This window comes from Thunnus maccoyii, chromosome 11, assembly GCF_910596095.1.
Source record: "Thunnus maccoyii chromosome 11, fThuMac1.1, whole genome shotgun sequence".
Taxonomy (NCBI): domain Eukaryota; kingdom Metazoa; phylum Chordata; class Actinopteri; order Scombriformes; family Scombridae; genus Thunnus; species Thunnus maccoyii.
The window spans coordinates 32,678,168-32,704,730 of NC_056543.1; the positions used below are offsets into that span (position 1 = coordinate 32,678,168).

The 26,563-nt window shown below is 39.6% G+C and overlaps 1 protein-coding gene across 4 annotated transcripts; it reads left to right on the plus strand.

Moving 5' to 3' along the window:
- LOC121907293 (serine/threonine-protein kinase Nek5-like) lies at nucleotides 1-26,563 on the plus strand. Of its 4 annotated transcripts, XM_042426769.1 has the most exons (26): nucleotides 1-328; nucleotides 1,057-1,193; nucleotides 2,871-2,967; nucleotides 3,079-3,176; nucleotides 3,431-3,514; nucleotides 4,743-4,813; nucleotides 6,346-6,432; nucleotides 9,646-9,700; nucleotides 10,972-11,085; nucleotides 12,236-12,322; nucleotides 13,820-13,916; nucleotides 14,592-14,704; nucleotides 15,747-15,817; nucleotides 15,902-16,069; nucleotides 17,981-18,059; nucleotides 18,762-18,869; nucleotides 19,437-19,517; nucleotides 19,939-20,046; nucleotides 20,555-20,635; nucleotides 22,561-22,671; nucleotides 22,754-22,928; nucleotides 24,146-24,256; nucleotides 24,425-24,587; nucleotides 25,155-25,334; nucleotides 26,193-26,304; nucleotides 26,538-26,563. In XM_042426769.1, exons 1-25 carry the CDS (start codon nucleotides 298-300, stop codon nucleotides 26,302-26,304), a joined length of 2,619 nt encoding a protein of 872 aa, XP_042282703.1. In that variant the 5' UTR covers nucleotides 1-297; the 3' UTR covers nucleotides 26,538-26,563. The 4 variants fall into 4 exon arrangements, with proteins under 4 accessions (XP_042282703.1, XP_042282702.1, XP_042282706.1 ...); XM_042426768.1 differs by lacking the exon at nucleotides 26,538-26,563 and having other exon boundaries at nucleotides 26,193-26,531; XM_042426772.1 differs by lacking the exon at nucleotides 26,538-26,563 and having other exon boundaries at nucleotides 2-328; nucleotides 26,231-26,249.

A 26,563-nucleotide genomic window follows, 5' to 3' on the forward strand; every position in this document is an offset into this window, starting at 1 on the left:
CCGCGTAGGACACTCCTGTGGTTTCTCGCTCCTCGTCTCCTCCAGAAGCCTCCTCCCTCCTCGCTCCTCCTCTCCTACAGGTGCATTAAAGGGATTAGAACATCCTCCATGATGGCGGAGGGTGAACGATTTCCGTGTCACTTGAGGAGAGAGGACGCACGGCGGGGCGGGGCAGCATAAAACCACCCAAGCGAATAGAGCCACGAAAACTACAAGTCCCAGCATACCGTGTGGTTTCCCCTCGCGCTTGCCGGGTTTGAGGCACTGTTACGCGTTGCCGCCGCTTTCTTTAAGTATATGAATACTACTTCTGAGAACAAGACAAAAGGTAAAAGGTAAGTCGAACTTATTATTTGACACTAGACATCGGAAAAACGAACGTTTCCCTTATCGATAGTGAACTTATGTTATCATGCTAACATGATAGCTAGTCGCCTGTTTATCTGTCCCCATGGCAACGGACTCCTTCCGCCGGGACTTGACTTGTCATTGTGAAAACTGTGGAAGCGTTTTGTAGGTTTTATAAAATGTTAGAATAGAGTAGAGTAAATAAAATAATGAACTTTTGGTTTACGTTGACAAGCTACAACATAAAATACTGCATACACAGACATTTGTCAGTAAGTTAGTTTTATTTGACAACAATAAAAGTACATATAAGACTGTAACAATAACCCAGTGATATAATGTCATTCTGCTGCTTGATGAACACTTCGACATTTGATAGTTTAGGTCAATTTTTCAACAAATACTCCCACTTCAATAAAATTTGATTGCACTACACTAATAAAACAATAATATTATCATACTAAAGTGACTATATATTGGTTGAGTGTGTTTTCTGTCACCCTCAAGCCTCTTCAGCACATCCTGTCACAGTATGTTTAGTGTCAAAATCAAAATCAAGAAAAAGATCAACTAACAATATGGCATATTGTGCAGCCTCAACATTTTTCTATAAAAGCAGCTAAGATGTTTGAAAAACTTTCCCTCTGTACATTTCTGTGTAAAAATTGTCCTCTGTTTTTTTTTTTTTGTTTTGTTTTTTTGTTCCAGGTCTTTCAGGTGTTATGAACAACTATGAAGTTATCCGTCAGATTGGAGAGGGTGCATTTGGGAAAGCCTTCCTGGTCAGAGACAAAGGGGGAGGTGGAGACAGACAGTGTGTGGTCAAACAGATCAACCTCAGAGAGGTACAATGCCAGCATATGAACAGTTTCTCTCCAGCTGTTGTTCAATGTTGTTCTCGCTCCTTTCCCTCGCTGTTAAATTTCTTTACTTTACCAGCTGTTACCAGGTGAGTCAAAAACTTGATTTTGAAAATGGGTGGATCAAAGCGAACCAGCAGTGACTGTGTCTGTCACTTCAGAATTTTCTGTCCACTGTGGTGCAGTTGGAAGAAGTACAGTACAGTTCTGAGGTACCTGTACTTTACTTGAGTATTTCCATTTCCTGCTGCATTGTAGTCTTATACAACTGCATTTGATTACAAATGTATTTTCTATTTACTGTGTGTACATTGTGATGAATGTAGTTTGTTGTTATTTTGAGGATGAGTTTTGACATTCTAAAGAGATGATAAACTAAAATATGATGCATTACTATAGATTCATCTACCTGTGAAACAATATAAAGTAGCAAGGCCGTACACGACCAACAACAGTAAAATGCTGCTTACATGATTATGCATCAGTATTTTAATGCTTTAATAAATGGATACTCTTGATAGTGAGAATTATCAGAGTTTTGATAATCTACTAAATGTTGTTGCAAATACATCTATCTGTAAACCTGCTTAAGTGACATTTTGAATGCAGGAGTACTCTTGTAATCAAGTATTTTCCTGTCATAGTATGGTACCTTTGATCAGATAGAGGATAAAAATGTATTTATTCATTATTTATTTAATTATTGATTTATTTAACATGGGAGTGCATGTTGGTAAATACTGCTGTGAGTTAGCCAGAACACTATTTTTTGTCTTGTTAGGGACATGGCTCTACAGATTGCCGACTGAAATATCTCAACAACTACTGGATGACCTGCCATGATACTTTTTTACAGATATTCATGGCTCCCAGAGGCTGAAGCCCATTGACTTTGGTTATTCCCTGACTTTTCATCTGGCTCCACCAGCAGATCAAAGTTTTCACTTAACCAATGAAATGTCTCGACATATACAAAATGAATTGGCATTGAAGTTTATTGGCAATGAATTTTGCAAAGACATTCATGGATCCCAGAGGATGGAACCTACTTTGGTGACTTTTCATCTAGTGTCTAGCATCTCAACGATTGTTGAGATGGATTTCCATTAGTCATGCCCCCCCCCCCCCCCATGATAACTTTGGTGATCCCTAAACTTTTATTCTCTATTTGTCCAACACATTGGTTTGTGAGCAACTACCTGCAAATGACTAACACGTTAAGCTAGTGTGGTGAACAGGGTAAAGGTAAACATACCTGCTAAACATCTGCTTGTTAGCATTGTCATTGTGAATATGTGCGCACGCTGACGTTAGCATTAGCTCAAAGCTCACAGAGCTGCTAGCATGGCGGTAGACTCTTTATCATCGACAGACCTCCAAAAACAGAGCCTAAAATTAGAATAGTTATTGAAATAGGGCATATAATAGAGTAATAATAAAAATAATAAAAAAGGAAATATTCATTATTAAACTATACAATACGGGACATTATAATGCAAACCAAATCACTATAAATAAATATCAAACCAATTCAAAATCCTGAACAACATTAATTCGCAGAGTTAATTAAATGAAACCAGTTGTTACCCAGGTTCATATGCATTTACACATTTAGAAAGTTAAAGTGTTGAAGTGGGGTTTAGAAGTGTGTTTACTGCTCAGATGTCAGCGAGGGAAAAGGAGGCGTCCATGAAAGAGGTGACACTGATGTCCAAGATGAAACATCCTAACATCGTTGCCTTTATCTGGTCATTTCAAGGTTTGTGTACCTCTGTGGTGAAGGCATCATAGTATAATCATGTCTTTTTGTAAGCAGGTTTGTGCTCGAGTGTATTTGCATTGATGTCAAACATACTGTTTGTCTGGGTAGAGAGCGGCAGCCTCCATATAGTGATGGAGTACTGTGATGGAGGAGATCTGATGAAGAAGATCAACATGCAGAAAGGAGTTGCTTTCACTGAGGAGCAGGTACACACAAACACACACACACACACACACACACACACACACACACACACACACACACTTGTGAGGAGGATTCTCATTGTCCACATTCATCCCTAAACCTGAAACAAACTTGTTAAGAAGTGAGAAGGACTCATGTTTCTGTCATTAGGAAGTAATTTACACAGTAAATTTAAAAATATGACTTAAAAACACACACACACACACATACACACAAACAAACATGCAGTGACAATGAGCTACACTGTGTTCCTCAGATTGTGGACTGGTTCATTCAGATCTGCCTGGGCCTCAAACACATCCACGACAGGAAGATTCTCCACAGAGACATCAAAGCTCAGGTATCTGGCCTGTGTCACTGCTGCACACACTCACACATCCAGTTCATTCACTTTCAAAACCAGCTCTTTACATGAAGGTCAAGTGAGCACAAGACAGGGACTGACAGACAGCCAGTTCATTACACAAACACACTCATACCTTCAGGTCAGACTCTGTAAACCACACTGCCTGGTTCCACATTGAGATAATTGGCTCTGTGTTTCATTGTGAATTATTGTGTTGATTGTTTTCTGAGTAACTGTTTCATCTGTAAAATGCCCAGAGAACAGTTCCCAGAGTGAACACTGACTTCTTCAAACTGCTTGTTCTGTCTGACCAATAGTCCAAACCCCAAAGATATTCACATTTATAATGATATAAAACATTTTAAATAACAGCAAATCCTCACATTGGAGAAGCTGCAATCAGAGAATTTTTTATGTTTTTTCTTGATAAATGACGATTAAATTTGTTCTGTTTTTATCCGTTGATGTCTGACAGTGGTAACATTTTTGTGAATGAAACCTGTCCATAAGCGGAGTGGAACAGGTGGTCTCACATAGCTGTTTGAGGGTGTTGATTATGCTAATGATCAAATCTCACGAACATGCAACTCATCATGAACAGGTTGACATTCATTGGGCTGAGATGAGCAATTTGTGCAGTTATGAGAGTTTGTTGAATCTGTCTTGGAACATTCAAATCAGCTGATCTCAAAGAAAAAAATATGAAAATGAGGAAGGATGTTTTGTATCTTTTTGTATGTGGTGTTCTAAATAAAGTTTCATTATGGATCCAACCTGATCACAGCTGCTACTGGAAACTATAACTTTACAGTGTTTGATACTAGATTTTGGGTGGACTATCACTTTAACTGAGCCTCGTAACCCACAGACTTTACATCATGCATTCCTAGTGGAACCCGTACATGATAAACAACATTATCCACTGACCCTGAGGTTAAGCTTTTTAATTTGATAGTATTATCAATTACAGAGTTCAGAGGATTGTACAGCTGAAGTGTCTAGAGCTCAGCTTTGTTCTGAACAAAGACCTTGCTGTGTGCCAACACCCAGAATAACTCGACACAACAACCACAGACTACACTCTGTTCACAACCATCACCATCTTTCATCAATCATATCTGTTTCCGCACACACACATTCAGGCACACATGATACATGCCCAGTCACTGTTTCTCTGGTGGAACACAGACGTGCTTTCATTCCTTCTCTCCCTCTGGTCTAGAATATCTTCCTAACCAACGGAGGGATGAAAGCAAAGCTGGGGGACTTTGGAATCGCAAGAATGTTGAATAAGTAAGTCAGTGTCATCTTCACACACACGCGCACACACTCAAACAGTGCAGCTGTTTATCACTGAGGGCTCTGTAACACATGGAAGACCTCCAAACAAGTCATTATCATTCCACAAACTGTCGACTGGGACGTGTAAACACACATGGTTGTGGAAATAATGGTCGGCCTGTAGTATTTGGCTGCTGTCTGTACAAGCAAACTGAGCTTATGATAAAAATAGGGAGCAAAATTTGTGTCTTTTCAATGACACTGTGTATGTATTTTTAGTTTTTCACACCAGAATAGATAAGACTTGATTGATCACATGTTACAGTAGCACAGAGGCAGGGGTGAGAGGTAAGGAAGGAAATAAATGAAAAACAAAATAAGAAATTAGATAGATGACATTAAAACATACTGTGTTTTTTATCAGTTTGTTTTCTTTGTTTTATATACTTTGAGGTGTGGAATGGAGACCTGTTAAACCTGACTTTATCTGATGTCTAACTTTGTTCATTTTGAGGCAAGGTAATAAATAAACAGCACTGGTGCCTACCTCTGCACTCCACTTAAATGCCCAGATGCTTCTGGATTGGCTGAACATTGTAAACACAACTGGCAGTGTTGTGGGATAATGCCCTTGTCACTGCACTAACGTTACTGGTTGGTCAGGCCACCTGTACATACAGTGTGATGGAATTTGGAGGATAACATGAATGTGTAGCACGTTACGTCCTCCGGGTGAAGCTCCTCCCTAGCAGCTTAAAAGAAGCAACTGGTGGATCTTTGGTCTTGTGTAGTTTTTAAAACATGAGAGCATGTGGTGTCTCTGCTTACTTTTTTTTCTGTTTATATCATAGTTATGATCGAACAAGCATTCATCACACAATCCTACATGCCTTAGAACTGCTGCCGTCCAGTCTGACACTGATTGAGACCAAGATTTTACTAGACCTGTCTGGCACAGTGTGACATGTAGGAATGGACCTTAATATCTTCTCATCAACAGAGTGAGTTAGCATTGACAAAGAATGCAGTGCAGGGCATATGACCATTCCAAAGTAGGAAAAAACAAGGAAAATGGCAAAAAAAAAAAAAAAAAAATCTTATTAGTAGTGTCTATTCCATCTGAGAATGAGTGGGGGACTTTCAGTAAGAGAGAACAGTTTGGTGATTTAGTCAAGCTACAGCAAGGCTAGCTTGCTAGCATACATAATGTAGTATGACTAGAAAGCATATTTGGATCAGCACTAGGCTTCATCCTATTAGCTTTCCGCTTTCTTACCTCTTTAATTTTTTCATGTTACATAGGCAGAAAAGCTGTTTCCTGGCTCCACCAACTAAGGTTTTAACTCAACCAACTGCAGTGTTTCTGCCTCTGCAACAGCTCTGCATCTGACAAAAAACATTCAGCAGGTCACCACAAACACACAAAAAGAGAAACATCAACACTAGAAATAGAAAAAAGTATTTAAGTTTTGATGTCACAGTTTACATATTGAACCTCAGCTGAGTGTCTGAGTGTGTTGTGTTTGTGAACTGTGGCTGTGTAGCACCATGGAGCTGGCCAGGACTTGTGTTGGGACGCCATACTATCTCTCCCCAGAGATCTGCGAGAGTCGGCCCTACAACAACAAGACGTATGTATGGTCGTCACTCTGCACAACACTCACAGCCTGAACCCCCATGAATGACTTTCTCTTTTACCTGCTGTAATGTGCTTTGGTGGCTTCAAGTGGACACAATCAAAAATCAGGGCAGAGTTCCCAGCGGACACATATATCATCACGAGGAATACTGAAACTTTAGACCTGTAGTCATTTGTATGTTTTGGCTTGAGACTGAGATTTGTACCTGGTGGAGCTGAGATGTGTTGTGATGCAGCAGCATCATCTACAACTTGAAAAGCTGAAGATGGAGATTTTGTTTTGATCACCAACCCTGCTAATAATAATTATTCTGACAAATATGTGCTGCAAAGCAGAAAAAACCTCACTGCATTCATAAGCTTTGTCCCAACAAGGTTTTGAGTATGTTGTGTGCTCATAATGGAATAGTGAGAAATTTCAGTATAAAGATGCCATATTACATTTGCTTGATATTTGCGGTGGTGACAGTGATGAGGAAGCTACAGAAACATCTGATTAGCATCTTTTGACACGTCTTGCATAATTTCCTGTTAATACAAAATGATAAAGTCTAGTAATATCCTGTCCACCAATAGTATACCATGATGCATATATAGTCCGTACTGTATAATATTAATTTAATGGGAATGGGACAAAGCAATAATGTTGTTTGATTTTTCTGCTTTAAGTACCAGATGGATGGAGTCCATCTCTTAAGGTCAGTTCAGGGAGGTTCCTGTGAACTGTCAACTACAGAAACAAATAAGAGATGAATTCTGACTGATTAACATTCTGATGATCATTATATTGTTTGCCACACCCATCTTGAACCAAACGATAAATGACAGTTATTGTATAGTTTTTTTTTAACTTTCTCACCAGTTGTGTCTCCTTTCATGCTTTTTCCTACTTCACTGCAACAGAGTTGTGAGGAGAAGCAACCAGTTATGGAAGTATTTCTTCTCTGTTGTAAATTAGCATTTGAAAGATTTCTTTTAATGACAACTAGTGTTCCTCAACTTAGCAGCAAGGGATTCGCCTGGATCATTTTACAATACTACAGGTTTATGTTACTGCCATTGGTATTACATATTTCAATCTAGTTTCTGAGAAACCACACTTATTTCCATCAGTTTGGCATGGTCTGTGTTAATAAATCATTTAATTTGAGTGCTGTCCTGTAGATGATTTTTAGGTGTTTCTGAAGGTTCAGCACCCAGCTATACACAGTGGTGCTAATCATGTTGATTCATTATCATTTTGAAAAGCACAGTGGCGACCAGCCTCAGTGGCTCTTACTACAAGCAGCCAAAGTCCTGACATCACTAGCTGCTGTAACTCAATACAAGCATCATCAATACAACCAATTTTTGGACATGTTCCTGAGGTGTATTATGCATATTCTAAGATAAATAAGTATCTCTGACAGTGCCTGATGTTAGAATTTGAATGTTAAGTTAATTAAGTAAAAGAGCAATTCATTTGATAAGCATTTAAAACACTAAAGCTCCTGTCATCTTAACACTTTCTCCTTTTTCCATGATATCCAACCACACTCTCTTCTAATGTCATTTTTTTCAACTTTTAATCTGTCCATTCTCATTGAGCTCGCTACTCAGCTATTTTCATTCTGTCATTTAATCCATGATGGTCTTGGCTCGTGCGAAATGGTGTTTGTTAAAGCTCGCTAAAAAAGAAAATATTACTTTTACCATCCCTGTCTAGGTTTCACTCCGGCTCTTTATAGGTGTGTTTCCATCCACCTGTTTTTATGCTCATTTTCAATTTGCAAATTAATAAACCTGAGTGGAAATGAATAAAATATCACAAATTTTTTAAAAATTTTCTGGACATTCAGGTCAAATTTGTGCTGCATTTTGGATGGAAACCTAGCGTCTGTAGAATGTAGAAGAAGCCAGTCAGAGGTGTGAATTGGAACTGCAGCAAATTCAAAATGCTTTGTCGTTGCAATTCCCCACATGCACCTCTGATGTAACTTTGTCACTATTGCAGTAATGAGGAAGAACAAAATAACTCAAACAAACTAGTGATTAATGGTAAAGTGAAATAAAAAATACTCAAAATAAACAAGAAAAAGAAAGAAAGAAAAATCCCCTGTTGTGTTTTCACCTCTGACAGTGTCTGTTTATGGCCTTGACTGACCATCGATCAGCCATGTGGGTTTGATTAGAGCAGTTCTGTAATCATGCTGTCATCTGGTCGCACTGCAGCACGTTCACTCAGAGGAGTGTTCACTTCAACAACATGTACATACAGAGAGACATGCACACATGCTAACAGCAGGGAATGCAGATGTGTAGCAAACATCTCAAACTAATTATCATTCTCTTTCCTTCTATGTGTGTGTGTGTGCATGTGTGTGTGTGTGTGAGACAGATTGTTGCTCTGTTCTCTTCTTCTATCTTGTTTTGATACAACTGACTGAGGTCAGTGTTGCTTCCTCTTTCCCACACTCGCACACACACGTCTGTGTTTCTGTTCTTGTGAGATCCTCATTAACATAATCTATACCCTAGCCCCAAACGCTTACCTTAACCTTAACCTACTTCTAAACATAACACTGAAACCAAGTCTAATCTCTCAAACAATACTTTAAAGGAGGGGGGAATGTCCGCAATTACCAAAAATGTCCTCACTTCCATGGTCTAAAACTGCCCCCATGGGTCCTCACAAAGACAGTACAAGAGTGCACAGACACACACACACACACACACACACACACACACACACACACACACACACACACACACACTTGGTCCCAAGCCAAAAAAGCAAATACCAAAGCAGTTGAATTACTCATTAAAGAGCTGAAAACCTTTTTACTAGACTTTTCAGTCGGTAGCTGGGCTCTGACTGGGTGGTTCACTGCTACTTTGTTTCTGCTCTCTATGACTTTAGATCAGGGGGACAGAGGGTGATGTTTTGCTCCATCCGGACATCCTGTTTCCACAAGTCATATGTCAAGTTACACAAGATGTACTAAAAGCGCTTCTTAATGGTGACCTCAGAGTTGCAGTCCCTGAATCTGTTAAGTTTCAAAACATCAGCACTGAGCTTGGGGGGACATTTGGAGATATAGAGGAGATATCAAAAAATCAGGGAGCTTGTCTATGAAGTTGTTATAGTCAAAATTAATGTCAGATGCATTTTAAATCCCTATAGAGTGTGTGTGTATGTGTGTGTGTATGTGTGTCCTCTTTGCAGGGATATCTGGTCTCTGGGCTGCGTCCTGTATGAACTCTGCACTCTGAAGCATCCAGTAAGCTGCACCACACCCAGCACATCACACAGATGGAACCTCCAAGGCTCTAAGAAGGAGCGAATGCTAACACTTATGCTAATTTAGCCTGCCCATTGTAAGGGAAGAGCAAGCTAGCATGCTCCCAATAACAATGCTAACATGCAGATGATAAGAAGGTGTAATGTTTAATGTTTACCATCTTAGTTTAGTGTGTTAGCATGCTAACATTTGCTAATTAGCACTAAACACACAGTATAACTGAGGCAGATGGGAATGTCAGTAGGTTTGCAGATATTTGTTCATAAACCATTTGATGGATTAGCGATTTTGACTTGATTTGATTATGGTGTTGATGAAAGGGATCAGGGTCAGGGAATCATCAAAGTTATTACAACTCACCTGAAGTGATCATTAATATCTGAAACTAATTTCATGGTAATCTGAATGTTACATACATAAGCCTTTTTCTCAGCAGACAGTTTGACTTGTCATAGCAGGAAAATTACAGGTGTTACTAATAACATTAATGATGGCTCTGTTCTATTCAAGTGTGCCAGTAAACCATGACAGTGACAGTGAGCCAGCATGCACAATAGACCTTTTTCACAGAAGATATTTTGACATGTGATAGTAGGAAAACCACAGGTGTAAATAATAAAATCAATGATGGCTGAATTTTCAGGGTAATGGTTTGTGCATGCTGGCTCACTGCAACACTATCATGACTTATTGGGACTCTTGAATAGAACAGATACATTGTTAATGTCATTAGTTACACCTGTGATTTTGCTACTATGACGACTCAAAATGTCTGATGTGGAAAAGGCCTGTTGAGGAAATAAACAGTTGCAGGTCTGACACAACACTGCTTTCATACCGTCACACATGGTCAGAATGTGAGAGACTGGAGATAATTTATCCCAGTGAAGGTCGCACAGCAAACAGTCGCCTTTTGTTACCGTTTATCCCTTTTGCTGGCAGATAACTTTGGGTTTTCTCAGACTTTGCATTAAAGAGTGTCAGAACAATAAGAAGAGAGAATTAGATGTTGGGAGCAACTTTTAAACAAAAGATGTGTACTTTATGTAAACTGAAGAAAGCTTTTCTAAAAATCTCTTCACTGGGAAAACTTGAATATTTTTTTATATTGATGGCTTTTATGTCATACTGATGGTAGGCTGTCATGGTTTTATCCCAGCGTGACCTTGTGCTGTGTGTGTGTGTGTGTGTGTGTGTGTGTGTGTGTGTGTGTGTGTGTGTGTGTCCCTTGTCTGTCCCTTCACCTGCAGTTTGAGGGCAGCAGCCTGCGGCAGCTGGTTGGTAAAATATGCAAGGGGCGCTATAACCCAGTGCCCAGCCGTTACTCCTACAACCTTCGCCTGCTGGTCACCCAACTCTTCAAGGTCAGATCCTGTAAAGTCAATTTTTATTACATTTCTTGCAGTGTGTCACTTGTACCTGACCCTGGACTTGAACATCAGTGATATAAATTTAAACATCATTTCAAGCTGACAAATCAGATGTGAAGTGGATGAATGATGATTTAGACTGGAACGCTGATGACTTTGAGGATCAGAGTCAGAATCTGTTTATTAGCCAAGTATGCAGCATACAAAGAATTTGTCTTGGTGTTTGCTCCCACAGATGCAACATAGAAGAATAAAAATATGACAAGAGTAAGGTAATAATAATAGCGAAATAATAAAATAAATAAAGTAATACTAAAATTAAATGAAAAATGAAAAAAATAAAATTTTAGCTGCACATCTTTTAACCATTTCCCTTAATTTCTACAAAGTGTGGGAGTACAAATGTTTCTAGTGTTTATATTGTAACACTGTCAAAATGCAGAACCTTCTATGTTAGCATTTTCAATTGTCCATTTTTGCTTTACTTTGTTTTTCAAACTTCAGAAACCACCAAGAGAGTTTTATTTCCATCAAATGACCAAAATACAACAGACTAACCATTACAAGCAGACACAAAGACAGGGAACTATTATAACATTTGTAAAATCCCCTGTCAGAAGTGACCGGTTCATCTGACATTTTCACTGTCAGTTTGTTTTCCAGGAGTCAGAAAGGCTTTCCCATTATCACCTGATAAGTTATCTATATTCAGACAGCAAAACAAGGATTTTTAAAGGGGAAAGTGCAAACGTTAGAATATCAGGAAACTCTTTGAGCAGCTGTAGAGGAGATTAGCCTGAGCTGCACACCAGGAAGCTTCTATTGTCTGCTTCTAGAAAATTGTTTTGCATTATTAGATAGTTGTGTAAGGTCTATGAGCAAATATTCATATTGTGTAGTTATTGTATATAATTGAGAACAAACATAGTGACCAAGTCTTGTTTAACACTTTTTGGCATCAGTCTCATATATGAAGCTCTCGGGTATTTTTTAAATTGTACTGACTGTGATTCTAATAGTGCTTGTTGTTTATGTGAAATCATAGACAAACTAGTTGTATTAATACAACTACAACATGTGTGTGTTTGCCAAAGAGCATTCAGAGCATCAGCACTGGACCGTACACGCATGCACTCTATTTTAGGTCAGCCCCCGGGACCGTCCCTCTGTCAACTCTGTCCTCAAGCGTCCCTTCCTGGAGAAACATATCAGCAAACACCTGGACTTGCAGGTAATGAATCTGATTGGCTATCAGTTAAATGCTCATCTCAGTAAACGCTTTAAAGGGAGATTCACTAACTGATGGAGGCCAGTACGAGGCTCATCTATCCAGCACCCAGAACAGCACACACAGTTATGAATCAAATTCACACTTTTTTGTTTTCGTTTGAGAATTTATGAGTTGCGCATTTCCACAGCCAGCAGCCAATAACAGTCAGGCTTTCTTCTCACTGATGTCACAGAATCTCTAAACATCACACAACACAGTTCTAAGATGAACCTTATGAACAAATTGAAGAGAATCAGTCTATGATATACTGTTCTATCAACTTGATCTGTAACCAGTGTGTGTGCTCTCTTGTGCTTTTATCTGTGTGAGGATCAAATTGAGTTTCAGACCTGGAGAATGAGGGCAATTTTAGAAAATGAGGACATTTTGTTCTCATTTCAAAAGGTTGTTTGAAGTTTAAGACTTGGTTTTAGGGTTAAAGTTTGAATGAAGTTCATATGATGATGAAGTTTTTTATTATTGGGCTTACAAGACACCACAAATTATTGCACAGCAGGTGCACAATGCACTTAATGCATATGCTTTCAAGTAATTCTACAAAGATTATGAAAATAAAGAATACCAGTTTAGTGTTCTCATCCACTCAAAAATGCATTTTTTGTTCTTGTTACCTAAGTTGAATGTTGTACCAATGTTGAATGAGCCTCACTGTGCAGAATGATGTATGTGCAAAGTTAGTTTTCACATACGTATACTGAAGGAGGAAAGTTTCCCTGTGCTCATTGAAAATCTGAGTTTCAGGGTTGGGCCTACAAGCATGATTTGTGACATCATAACTATTTTGGAGCCAATCCTGGTCCAGTATTCAACTTATACAAGTGTGAAGTGGAAACCTGAAGCGTCAAGTGCACATCGAGAATGGACTTTACAGTGAATCTTGGGACCAGCACTTAAACTTTTGAAACGAACAATATTTAGATTCTGAATTTTTTAATGAGGGAGAGGGAGTAGATTTCATTCTAAAGATTCTAAATATAATTGAACTGTTTTGTTGAAAAACCATCAGACACAAATTGTTATTCAAAGTAGAGTGTTATAAATACTATACTATATTTCAGAGTTTCATGACTACAACAAAATACATACGTTACTGATAAAGCATATATAACTACATCTACTAAACATAAATCATTTCCCAGCCATTGGAGACAAAGATAGCTCGCTAAAATACATCAAAATCATTCACATTTTTTGATTAATTGTATACCAGAATATTTCAGGCTTTTGTCAAGCCATTTAATTAAAATTTAAATTAAGTCATCAAACTATACATAGTACAGAGGAAAATGGGACTCAATTTCCACTTCTGCCAAACCACACAGCTCACACAATCATGTCATTGTAATAGCTAAAATTGGAGGCAAGGGAATGCATTGTTTCAGTGAGGATCCTCATAAGTATAGATGTATTAACATGTGTGTCTTCATGTGTGCACAGGTGATGCAGAAGGAGTTTAGCCACACAGTGTTACATCAAAACAGAGCTCCAGCCTCACGGGCCTGTACAACAAGGGCAGGAGCGGCACACGCACCAGGTAACACTGCACATGCATAACATATATAACACACAAGTTACATAAAGCCCAACAACAGTGAAAAGAGCTAAATGGTTTCAGTTGTCATCAGATGTGTTGAATGCAGATTCTGGCGCCACTCAGTGGTGGTGAAATGACAGCACATTCAGCAGGGTTCCTTACTGTTGCTACCGGCTTTGATCCTTCATCTGATTAATTGCAGGGAACACAACTCTCTCCTCTGCTGTATCGCTCGGTCTCCATGGGAGACGAGCTGAATCCTGATTGGGTTGATTGTAATTGTGTCACATCTTGGCAGGCATTGTGTTTTGGTAACATCAGAATCCAAAGTTAATGTTGCCTGTCTTAAATCATTGAGGGAGTGTCTGTTTCTACTTGTTCGTCTGCTTCACGATGGTTACCTAACCGCTTTGTCTCAACTTTCATCCCTGTTCTGGAAGTTCACAATGTCTTTGAACGGTAAACCAAAACTAGAATAATTCTAGTTCATTCATCTTTGAGCTGTTTTGGCATTTTCCAACACTTATTTTAGAGAAAAGAACAAGAACTCATGCCACCTATGGGTGTACATGAAAAAATATTAGTACAGGAGACTACATTCTAAGTCTCCTGTATAAATGTTATTGATAATGTCCACTTCTTGTTTTTCTAATTTGAGACTCTCCTGTTATCCAGAGAAGATACAGAAGTCTAGAGCTGCAGAGAGGCCCAGGCCCGCCATGAAGAGACTGCCCGCTAAACCAGACTGGAGAGTTCCACTCAGACCCTACACTCCTGCCCCCTATAAAGTAATAAAATAAGTTTCCAGAGTGTTAAACAGAAGGAAGGATGTAAATAAAATACATGTAGGGGCTGCTTTACAGCATTACAGCAAGTTCCAACACCACTTAGTCTGCAAGGCATGTTAGTTTGCACCTGTGTTCCATTTAATTAAATCCAACTTTCTTGGGAATTAAACTAGTTTACTTACAAGTTCCAGAGGAAGTTAAAGCATTGAATGAGGGTTTATTTAAAGATACAGATCACAACATGAACATTCTTATTCAAAAGTTACATCAAGTTACATCAAATTACATCTCAGCCTGGTTCATTACCAATGTATTTACATATTTCTACATTGTATAACATTTTATGACATGGTCAAAAGACATCTCTACATCTTTCTATCACCACTAGTCAGCTTTACAGTACTATCATCTGTCATAAATAATTCAAATATTTATACCTGTATTCTAGCACTTCAAGAAAGAATAGCAAAAATCAACATAACCTCAGCTTAGTCCACCTATCATACACTATTCAAAATATACAGAATACTTCAACAACTTCAACAATATCAGAAAATATTTCACATGTGATAACAATGTAAAAATGTACCAAATATAAAGATGTTCTTAACTGGCTCTTACAATACAAACAGACAAATGAACATAACATAAGGGAGTTGCAGTGCCCACAGCTTCATCTTTTCTCATAAAACTGTATGAGGTTAATGGTTGCAGAGTTTGGGGGCAACAGCTGCAACTGTTTGATCTCCTTTTGCTTTAAGCCAAATCGGAGGGGCAGCATAGAGGCTAAAGAGTTCTTTTTTCATTATTAGTGGGACATGACACTACATTAGTGAATAAGACAGAACATAAGATAACACAGATTACAAACACAGAACAACAGAGCAGAGTCTAGTACTGTCTGGGTAAAAACTGAAGTGACAGAGGATCCTGTTGGGAAAGGAAAGTGGCAAAATGTGTCTCTTGTATCTTTTTCTACTTCTATTTCTTAACTTAATTTCTATTTTATTTTCTTTCATTACTATGTGACTGCTAATTGCAGCCCCACCATCACAGAGCAGGACCCCTTTCTTATCCTGCAGCTGGAGAAGTTGCTGGGCAGCAGAACCAAAGGTGAGTGAAAATCTATTCAGACATAAAAGGTCTCAGTGAGGTTTGTGTGTCAGTTTTGACCTGGACTTTGTATCACTGATGCAGGTCTGGCCAGCAGCCAGTGAGCCACTACCAGCACTACCACGCTCAGCTGGATGCCTTTCAGAGGAGGAACAAGGAGGACATTCCTCCTCCTCCTCCTCCCCCTCCTCAGGAGAGAGAGAAGCAGCAATGTGAAGACCATGCTGCTCCTCCTGTGGAACCATACCAGCTGTGAGTGGCAAAACACCAGAATGCCACCATGACCCATTACCCATCAGCCACCACCTGCAACTACAGCTAGCAGCTAACCATATTTTCACATTAATTTAAAGGCATAGTTCAACATGATTTGAAATACGCTTATTGGTTTTCGTGCTGAGAAGATTGATATCACTCTAATATCTGGATGGTAAACATGAAACTGAAGCCAGGAGACAGTTAGCTTAACTTAGTATAAAGACTGGAAACAGATATAAAAAAGGTTAAAAAAATTTTTTATAAAAAAATCCTCCTACCAGTACCAAAGTCTAAAAACAACAATTTGTGGTTTCACATGGTGCTATCTGACACATTATTTCTTGCAAAGGCACCGCTGTTTCCCTCTTTTTCCAGTCTTTATGCTAAACTAAGCTAACCAGCTGCTGGTTGTAGCGTCATATTTAAACCCGCAGTGTGGAACTTTTACATATAAGTGAACATCCATTACATTCAAGCCCTTGCCAAAAAAGTTCACACAATGCTGATCAAGCCTATAACCGTCAGGTAAATAGGCTCTGTATTTCACAGTATACCAGATTTTTTACTTTGGTGTCGGTGGCAACATTCCTGTGCTAGCCAACTGAACGCATACTGCGCATGCTCTATGGGCAGAGCATTCGCACCAGAGACTTCTGCCAGTTGCTAACTTGAATGGGGATAAAATAATTTAATCGTGCAGTTCTTCTAGACTTTCCAAATGTTAATGAATTGAATGGATCAAATTCTAAAAGTGAAGTGAGTCATTTCGCGGGGGTTGTGTGACGCTCAAAACAATTTATCCACCTTTTCACAGCCGCAACAGTAGTGACGGAGTAGGCTACAGCGGAGCCTATGACATAAGCATGTCTACAGTGTTTTTGACTTACTGTCAGGAGGGGCAGACAAAAGTCCTGCACTTCAGCTTTAATTGACATACATGAGAGTGGTGTTGACCTTCTGATCTAGAAATTGAATAAGTGCATTTCACAAAACTATTCTTTTAAAGCAACAATAAGCTTTAGCTTGTTTTTGAAGCTTGTGTTTCCAACACAATTAAAATAACATTAACAATATTAACCATGTCTTTAGTTATACTAGCCCCATATGTGATCGCAGCACTCTGTACACTCCATGACTCTGCCACACAGGCTTCTCAGTGCAAACTTTATGGGGAAAATACAAACATTATGTTTAACCTGTCACTCGGCAGCGCTTTGCATCTTCCAAGGTATTTTTGTGATTGCATGGGTGTCTGCTGGCAATGACAACATCTTTGCTCGGGGTGAAACCAACGTTCCAGTATTTCCATAAACTGTGCCCAGCTTTTCAGAAACAGAACTACAAACATGGTGCCACTGTTCTTTTCTTCACTGTACGAGCTGTACGCTGCGTCCACTGTGGAAATACCTTTTAATGATGAGATTAAAATATTGGTCTTGCCCCAGGCAAAGATGTTCCAATCCCTGGCAAACAGTAAACACCTATGTGATCCCGAAGCCTTGGAAGATGCAAACCTCTGCCAGACAACAGGTAACAAGACTAGGCCAAAACCTAGTATAAGGCTGGACCATGTATAAAACACTAGAGGACTTTTAATTTGTATGTTGCCTGGTTACCATCAGACATGGACATTGCAGGCTGTGGACATGACTATGGAAGCGCTGTAAATGCCCCCTGATGATGATGTAATCGAAAACTGTTCATACTGAATCATTTTGAAAGCACAATGGCCAATGGGGAAACTTCAACACTTGGCCGTCCGACCAATGGTGTAACTTCATCACAAAAAGTAATGTTTGTGTTTACTCCCATAAGGTTTGTGCTAAGAGGCCTGTGTGACTGAGTGTGTGGAACGCCGAGGTCACATACTCACCTCTTCTCTCTGCCTGTGTTTGTGTCTGTCAGTGTGGCTGCAGCGCGTAATCAATATCTACAGAGGAGACAGGAGGCCAACCAGTACAAGCTGAGAGCAGAGAAACAGCTGGTATGATGAAGCTCAGCAGCTTCACAGTCTGCTGATGGAATTGATGCTGCCACTCAAGACATAGTGACTGACCGTACAACAGGCTCTGTTTTGTTATTTGGATATTTCTAATTGATTATTTTTGTCATTTTTGCTATCAACTCACTGAAGATCCTTCAAATTTAGATAAATCCCACACAGAGAGGACAGATTGTTGAGGACTGAGGAATTTCAACACATTCACATTTAGTAAAACATCTGACAGATGTGTTTTAAGGAAAGCAAGTACTCTGGATATAGAAAGAAGACTACATATAAAGACATTTTGTTTTTGGAAGTTGCTCTTGCTGTATCAGCAGAGTTTTTAATCTATAGGCTCATGACTGAAACCTGTAAACCTCAGAGGCACCATGCAGAGCCACAACAGTAGAATAAGTTTTTTCCACGTTCAGAATAAGAAATATGTATACCAGACAAGTGAGGGGGAAACAAAAATTATTATAAAACAGTAACATTAACATAGAAAAACTCAGAGTCCCTATGTGTAGAATTTAAAATTCCAAATGTTGGTGTCCCCCTATGGTAGTATCAAAAATAAAATCATTAAAAATGAAATATATTACAGAATTACAGAAGCCTTAACAGTCACACTAATTTCCTGGTGGTTCTCGTGCTGAATTCCACAGCCACTCTTATGTTTGAGCTTTCTTCCCTGACTGCCAGGGTCTGCGTCCATGTACAGCTGAGTGCAACAGGAAGCCGGGTGGTCAGGAGCAGGACGTGGGGCGACACCAACACACACCTCAGGACAGGAGGCGGGAGGGACAGCAGGTAGGAGCCACACCATTCTAGTGAAGGGAGAGCATCACAGAGTCATCCAGATATGTTATGTACCATATTTAATGAACACTGGATGAAATTTGTAGGAATGGTTAAAAAAAAGTATTCAGTAGGTTGAAAACTACTGATACAATATTTGGTGTGAAATTTCCATCAGAGCTCTAGTTCCAGGCATCAAGACTGAGATACTGCGTTATTTGTTAAAAGAGTTTTTCACTGATTTAGCATTGCTTTAACTCCTTTTTCAGGCTCATGATCGACAGTTTACAAAAGGATCGCAGTCAAAGCAGCAAAACCAGAGATATTGTCTGTCTTATTCCACACATTCTTCTTCCTTGTCAAAACCTGGTTCCTACATTACCCACAATGCATCTCAACCTCACTTAAGGCAATTATCAGATTTCACACAGCTCCCTCTGGAGCCTCAAAAGTCTGCATACAACTTTTTTCACATGTGCAATAGAACCCCGCAACACCTGAAAACATTGGTGGAATTCCCCTTTAATGTGTGTGTGTGTGTGTGTGTGTGTGTGTGTGTGTGTGTGTGAGTGTGCGCAGGAGTATCTGCATCAGCTGGATGTCATCAGACAGCAGTATCACCAGGAGATGAGACAGATAAGGCTGAGAGCTGAAGCAGAGGTACACACACAAGCTGCATCTCTGTACCTTTCATGTCCTCATTTCAAGATAATGAAAAAATAATAAACATAATGATGACGATACCAACAAAATAGGCCACATGGTCTCTCTCATTTCAAAAGCCTTCTTTTAAATTTAGAGGACACAATCACACAGATTGCAGACCTCAACATTCCACAGTCCATCCATTGCTTGGCTTGCTTATTAGTGTGATAGGCCGATCCTAAATGTCAGCTGACATTTCAGTACTGTACTGGTACATGGTTCTTCTCTTCTGTGACAGTTCATTCACTTCTCTTCTCAAGGTATCACTGGTGTTTCTTCAAAAATGTGTGTCACTAGTTAGTCATTCTGAATTCATACCTGTCATAAAAATGATACAGAGTGAGATGTTAACATATTTCTTTATATAATCTGTCAGGATCAGCCAAATACACAACATAAACATGGAACCTTTGTGGTGGAGAAACCCAGAGAGCCAGAACCTCCTGCAGATAGTAAAGAGCAACAGAAAGCCCCACCTGCACAGGTAAATGCTGACATATAAACAGTTCAGTCACACTTATTCTGACTTTAATGGTATTTGTACTCAGTAAACTCAGTCACACCAACATGTGTAGTTGAAATCTGTAACTGACTGATACTCTAAAGGGATTAAAATGATTAATAAGACCAATACTCAATTCATCATAAGAGGTATTGTCTATGTAGCCACATAAAGCTTATGTGTCTGTGCCATAGACCTGCATTGTCAAAAAACTATTAAAACAGCCTCAGAGTTGTTCCAGAATAAACCATGTAGGACATATTCATCCAACAAGCTCTGAATGCTCCCTGAACAACAAACACATGCACCCGTCTCTAGGTTGTTTGAATGTTTTAAAAATGAGTGGGGACCCTGATAAAAGGTGTGATCCTGATTGAACTCCTGTGATCCTTTAACATGTGGGGGCTCTTCACAGAGCTTCCTGGGGAGAAGACCAGTGGTGTATCAGAGAGATATCAGTGTGTCTTCCTGTGTCTCATTTGTGCTGCAGGACATTGAAGCAGCTCTGAGGAAGATCAGGGAGGAGAACAGAGAGCACAGGAGACTGCTGGAGAGAAAACACAAAGACAAAGTGAGATTACATCAACTAAATATTCAGTTCAGTCAGTCAGAGGTGATGTCTTAACAGAAGAGTCTGGTAATATCACTTGTAATCACTAATTCCAATTTCTGTCCAAATTCTGACTATTTGAATATTTACTCAGGAACAACATAATGTATCCCAAATAAGATCAAAATTATCTGCAGCTCAGTTTTCACCCCGTCAACTACCTGAAAAAAATTAAATTGATCTGAATACTCTTTGGTGTAAGACAGCATTTCTTGATAGCTCCAATGTGGATATACCTGCTCTCAGGGGATGACCCCTTTGGATTTATTGATGCCATTACTTTTCCTCTTGTGGCAATCTCAGGACAAACTTTCCATTTCATGCCGGAAAATACATCACTGTTGTTGGCACACTTCAATAACATGCTGATATCATTTGAACTGCTGACATGATGTCCTTCTCCTGTGACGCTAACATACTATTTTAATATTTTTTGTTGTTGTCATGTGAAAAAGTGAGAGGACCACCAACATTATTAGACTATTCTGTAGGGACTATAGGGAATATCTGTACCAGATTTTATCCATCCAATAGTTGTTGAGATATTACAGTCAACTAAAAAAAGCTGTTATTTGTCAACTTCATATTATCTCATTATGTTTCTCAATACATTTTCTTGAACTGAAAAATATTTGAAAAACACTTTAACTGTGCACTAATATCCAAAGATTCATAAGACGCCTTGGCAGCAGTGAGCAGCACAATGCCAGTGCCAAGAGTGAGGAGTTGAAGTTGAGCAGTTTAACTTTATGCAAATTAGCAGGGATGCTGAAGCAGCAGTCATTTGCAGATTGGGATTTGATTTTCTTCCCACAGCAACCATTGTACTTAAGTTCCTAGCAAACATCTGTTCTATTCCATATTGACAATGGAAGAGAAATTAATCATTGTGGTCTCCAGTTTCCCGGATTTGTCAACGTAATTTTGAAAGTGAAACAGCATTTTTATCTTTTAAATGACAGAAATATAGACCAGGTACATTATTGTTACTAAGTAATACACAGTGGAAACCTGAAAGATTGTGATGCAATTGCGATGTCTGCAATGCTGCTTGAACGACCCACCCTCTGCTGACGACTCCTAGAGGGCTGGCAGCAAGCAGCCAGTGACCAAAGTGCCTGCTGCTGCTCATAATTGTCTTGGTGTGAGTGCCCAGGAAGTCATTCTCCAGAGATTTCCACAGTTTGACACCACATACTGAAATACAAATCTGCTTTAAAAGCAGTCCGTGCATACTGATGCTTAAAATTCAGTTTCCTTCTATGGTCCTTGTACTTGGAGCTAAAAACAAACTAACCTCTGTAAAATTGTTGGCAATTCTCTGTTTTTCTCCCTGTACATAACTAATAATGTCTGTAACCCAACCAGATCTTTAGTCAAATCATTAGTCCTGACTTAATAAACAGTCTGTTGGTATGTTCCCTTGATTCCACCTTATGTATAATTCTTACTGCTCTTTTCTGTAATAGAAACAATGGCTTTATGTTGCTCATTTACAGTACATGTTGCCCCACACCTCCATACACCAACTAAAATATAGCAAAGGAAGGGAACAGTGAAGAATGTGCATTGCCTTATAATCGAACACATGCTTAAACATACATAAACAGAAATAATCTTGGACACCTTTGTTTTTACATATGCTATATGAGATTTACATGTCAGTCTGTCATCCATTGTTACACCCAAAAATCTAAATTAAAATACTTTGTTCCAATGTAATTGTTCAGTTGTACTGTGAGTCAGACACACCTGAACGCATCTCATCTGGTAGCACTATTTTAGTGAAAAAAAACATTACAAAACAACAAAAAGATGAGAGTTTATATGTCCCTGTGGATAAACTCCATCCTGTCATTTGCTCTTGTTGCTTGTCATTTCTGCAGAGGGGAATCATGTTTGAGATCCGGTTAGATGACGATGACGCAGAGGAGGAGAAAGAGGAACAACGGGAGGAGGAGGAGAAGGTGAGTGATGGAGGACATGAGGAGGAGGAGGTAAGTTTCAACTCTCTCTGTCTCTTTTTCACTGCTCTTCTTCTCTTTCTGTCTCTCACTCTGCCCCCAACGCCTCCAACAGGAAGTGGACCCCCTGAACCAGACTCTGAGCTTCCAGGAGGGAGAGGAGTTGAAGCTCAGGGATTGGTCAGAGGTGAGGAGGGGATGGAGCCAGAGGACTCCTCAGACTCTGCTGGATGCACTCGCTAACATGGATGTCAACTTTGTCGACAACACTGTGGTCGAGGCTGAACAAGGTGCAGTACACCTGTAACACAGCTGAATGCTGACGACTGGAGTCACTCAGTCCCACATTATATAGTAGTTTCAGGCTTCGCCAAACAATATCTGACAGCCAGCATGTCGTCTGTCTCTGTGGTGTGCAGCAGTCATCTGAGGTCCAGCATGCTACTGCATTTGAAAGGGAGAGTACAATTAGTCAAGGAGCACCAGCTGTGCCAATCAACTCACCTCCACACCTCTCTGTCCTGCAGCTGAACACCAACCATGCCCACCTCCACAAAAATATTAACTTATAATTTTACCACTGTTTATGTTGACCTCTACAAAGCATTTACCTTAACTTAAAGCATCTATAATCAATAGTTTTATACTAATAGTGGATCCAATAACTGAGTGTAATATGAAATCTATTGATCATAATGACAAACTCACCATCACCATATCTGCTGCTCCCCTCAGCTCTGCACAGCATTTCAGTGTCTTGAAGCTCATTGTTTTGTTTTTATGCGCCTTTATTGTTGTGGTTCACTCTCACCACTCTCATAATCTAAACTGTTTTCAGCTTTAAAAACCCACTGCACACTACCTACTCAGCACCAAACAGCAGACACAGTTGGCGACTAGCTGGTGAAGTTAGTGGAGCATTTAGCAGCTGAAGAGCCAAATATTTCCCTCAGGTAGAAAGCAAAAACAGAGCTAAAAGAGAGTGAATATTGGACTTACATTCACCAGGTGGACAGAAACACGACTCCAAATGAATGATAATGTTGCTCCGCAGCCGCTGGATGTGGAAATTGGCAACTGTTTGCTAACAATTTCAATATATCAACTTAAAAAGTGATGATATGTCAGTGTTATAAATAGCTAATTGTTCCTGCTGCCTCCAAGTGTTATTGCAGATTTAACTTCAAAATTGTCTTCTCTGATCTATGATCTTTTGGACATTACACTGGTGCAAATGATGCTGCCACACAGGAGGGAATTATTTGAAATTATTTTTAAAAAAAACAATGTCTGCATGTGTCTCAATGCATCGTAACCTGCAATGCTAATTTATAGTCTAACGTTATTATCAAACAGCATGCAGTTGTGAGTTCTCACCTTCTATCCAGGTGACGCTATTGTGTCAAGTTATCACATCCAGCTTAAAATATCTGAGGAGAAATTCAACAGTTCTGCTGAGAAACTGGATCTTTATATGTCGTTACATGACCCATGTATGTTCCCTCAGGTGAGGAGGCGGCAGGTCGCAGGCAGTGGGTCGATGGCCCCCCCAACACCCTCCTGAATGCTCTTGCTCAGGCTGAACTCACACCATCAACTCTAGACTCAGTGACTGCAGGTCAGATACCACTCTCTCACTCACGCTGACATCTGACAGATCACCGGTGAACACAGCAGCAGAACACCATATGTCAGAAGAGAGAACATAGAAGCCCAAGAAAAAACATCTCAGTTTTTAGAACAACTGCTTTAAAAAAACAGTACACTGAACTGTCTTTACTGTCAGATTCAGAGCCAGAGAAGGACAGAGCAGAGGAGAGGAAGGAGGAGGAGGAAGAAGAAGAGGAGAGGAGAGAGGAGGAGGAGCAGGAAGAGGAGGAGGAGGAGGAGGACTCTGATGTGGAGATGGATGAAGAGCGTCCAGAGCCGAGGTCAGATGATGATGACACGTAAGTCAACACTTTGATGTCTTTAGAATGGATGAGGTCATGTAATTCACGCTGTAAGTCACAGATTTACTGCAGCTTTTGCGCCTGTTCTTCAGCTACAGATGTGACACATTCTGCCCTAATACATGCAGCGTCAGTGTTTCCCCTATAGCGTTGATATAGTCCAGACCTAGCGGTAAAAATAATTTGATATATGCTAAACATTATAATATAATGATTTTATGATATTTGAGTGATAGCCTAACAGTTTATCTCCGCTGGAGTTGAACCGCAGCCAAATGAAATATTTTGTAATCAAGACCACCAAGTTATCATTTCAGTCCCACTGTAACTGCATCTATGAGCTCTCCGTCACTCGCAGTGTGCATCTGGAGAGCAGTACCAGGATCAGTGCAGGAGCCCACATTTGCACAATCCCATTTTCCACAGTTTTTTGCTCCTCCAGCTGAAATTTAACTGAGATAACCTTAAATGAGATTATGGCTGCCTTTGTGAAATACTTTGTAGAACCTAACTTTCATTCTGCTGCTTTAAGTGAGCTCATTTTAAGTTCCTGTTTCTTATCAGGAACTTTGAGGAGTCAGAGGATGAGCTGAGAGAAGCGGTGGCAGACTCCATGAAGAACCTGTTTGTCATGGAGGACAGCAGCTCAGATGAGGCAGAGAACAGAGAGAAGGAGGCAGCAGTGGATGATGGAACGGAGCAGAGTGAGGATGGAGGTGCAGCAGGTGTCCAGACGAGTAGCAGGTAGATGATAACAAGACTTTAAAAAAGCAGCATCAGACTACCTGTGTGCTCCCAAACATTCAGTCATTTATTCTGAGTGAGTTGCAACAAGACAGCTATAAATAGAATGTTTCTCCACTCCTTATTTAACTTCATCAATCAAATCTACACTGAACTGCTGATACAAAAGAAGAATGTTGACAAAACTGCCTTCATTTGAATGAGGAAGCTGAAACTTGGGAGCTGGTAGATAATTTTGTTGACTGTAGTGTTAATTGGTTTGTAAATTAAAGATACCCTGTGGAGTTTCTGACCACTAGTAGTGCTATAGAGCAATGTTTTAATGACTGCATCCTTGTTTTGTTTGGATTGTGCAACTTGCACTGCACAGACATGCAGATGAAGCAGCAGTTTAATGAAGAGTAGCAGCTGCGGTAGCTGACTGCTAGCCAGAGAACACGGATGTAAATAACACAGTCAAAAAATCAGCCATGCAATGAGGATGAAAATACATTCAACACGTTTGTTAGACCTAAAGGATCCATACAATATGTTTTGATAAACGATGTTGAACTGAACTTTTGTTTCTTTGGCCAGCCACTCTCACTGTTGTAGCTGGTTTTAAGGCCTCAGTATGCTTAAAACCAACTCATTTGTAAGAAGGATCTAAATGCAGGGTTCAACACAGAAGCCTGCTGTCACAGAGACGCACAACCTAGTAAATTGTACAAATGGAGATAACAGTATAAACTTTTGGACAGCCTCTAGGGGCCGGGCAGTTAATCAGAAAGTAACTGAAACCAACATCATGGCTCTCTAACTAACCTCATTTTAATCATCCTATATCCTAATTTCTTCCATTTATGCGCATAACTGCAGTGATTGTGTGTTGGGCCCTGGGTGCTTCCAAAACACAGATGACCTACACTCAACACTGTGCCTGAATGTGCTGCTGACGCTACACCTCCTGTACTGTGTACAGAAGTCATAAGTATTATTCAAATCTATTTATGAAATTACTTATTTTGATAGTAGAAAGTAGCAAGATATGTTAAACTGAGACGTGTTACTTTGATTTTCCTGTCCCTAGTGTTCTTAACTGCCGAATATGGTAAATAAATACAGTACTGTGCAATAGCTTTAGGTACTTTAGATGTTTAGATTCATATCCATAATGCATCACCATCAGGGAGGTGACTGATCAGTCCAAAATTTATTCTGCAGTATCACAATCACCCCAAACATCCAGC

Bases quoted from the DNA above. Each gene is read 5' to 3' on its own strand.
- LOC121907293 (XM_042426769.1), top strand. From the start codon at position 298: ATGAATACTACTTCTGAGAACAAGACAAAAG. The intron at 2,968-3,078 runs GTTTGTGTACCT...TTGTCTGGGTAG, and splicing joins CTTTATCTGGTCATTTCAAG to AGAGCGGCAGCCTCCATATA. The intron at 22,929-24,145 runs GTGCAGTACACC...ATGTTCCCTCAG, and splicing joins TGTGGTCGAGGCTGAACAAG to GTGAGGAGGCGGCAGGTCGC.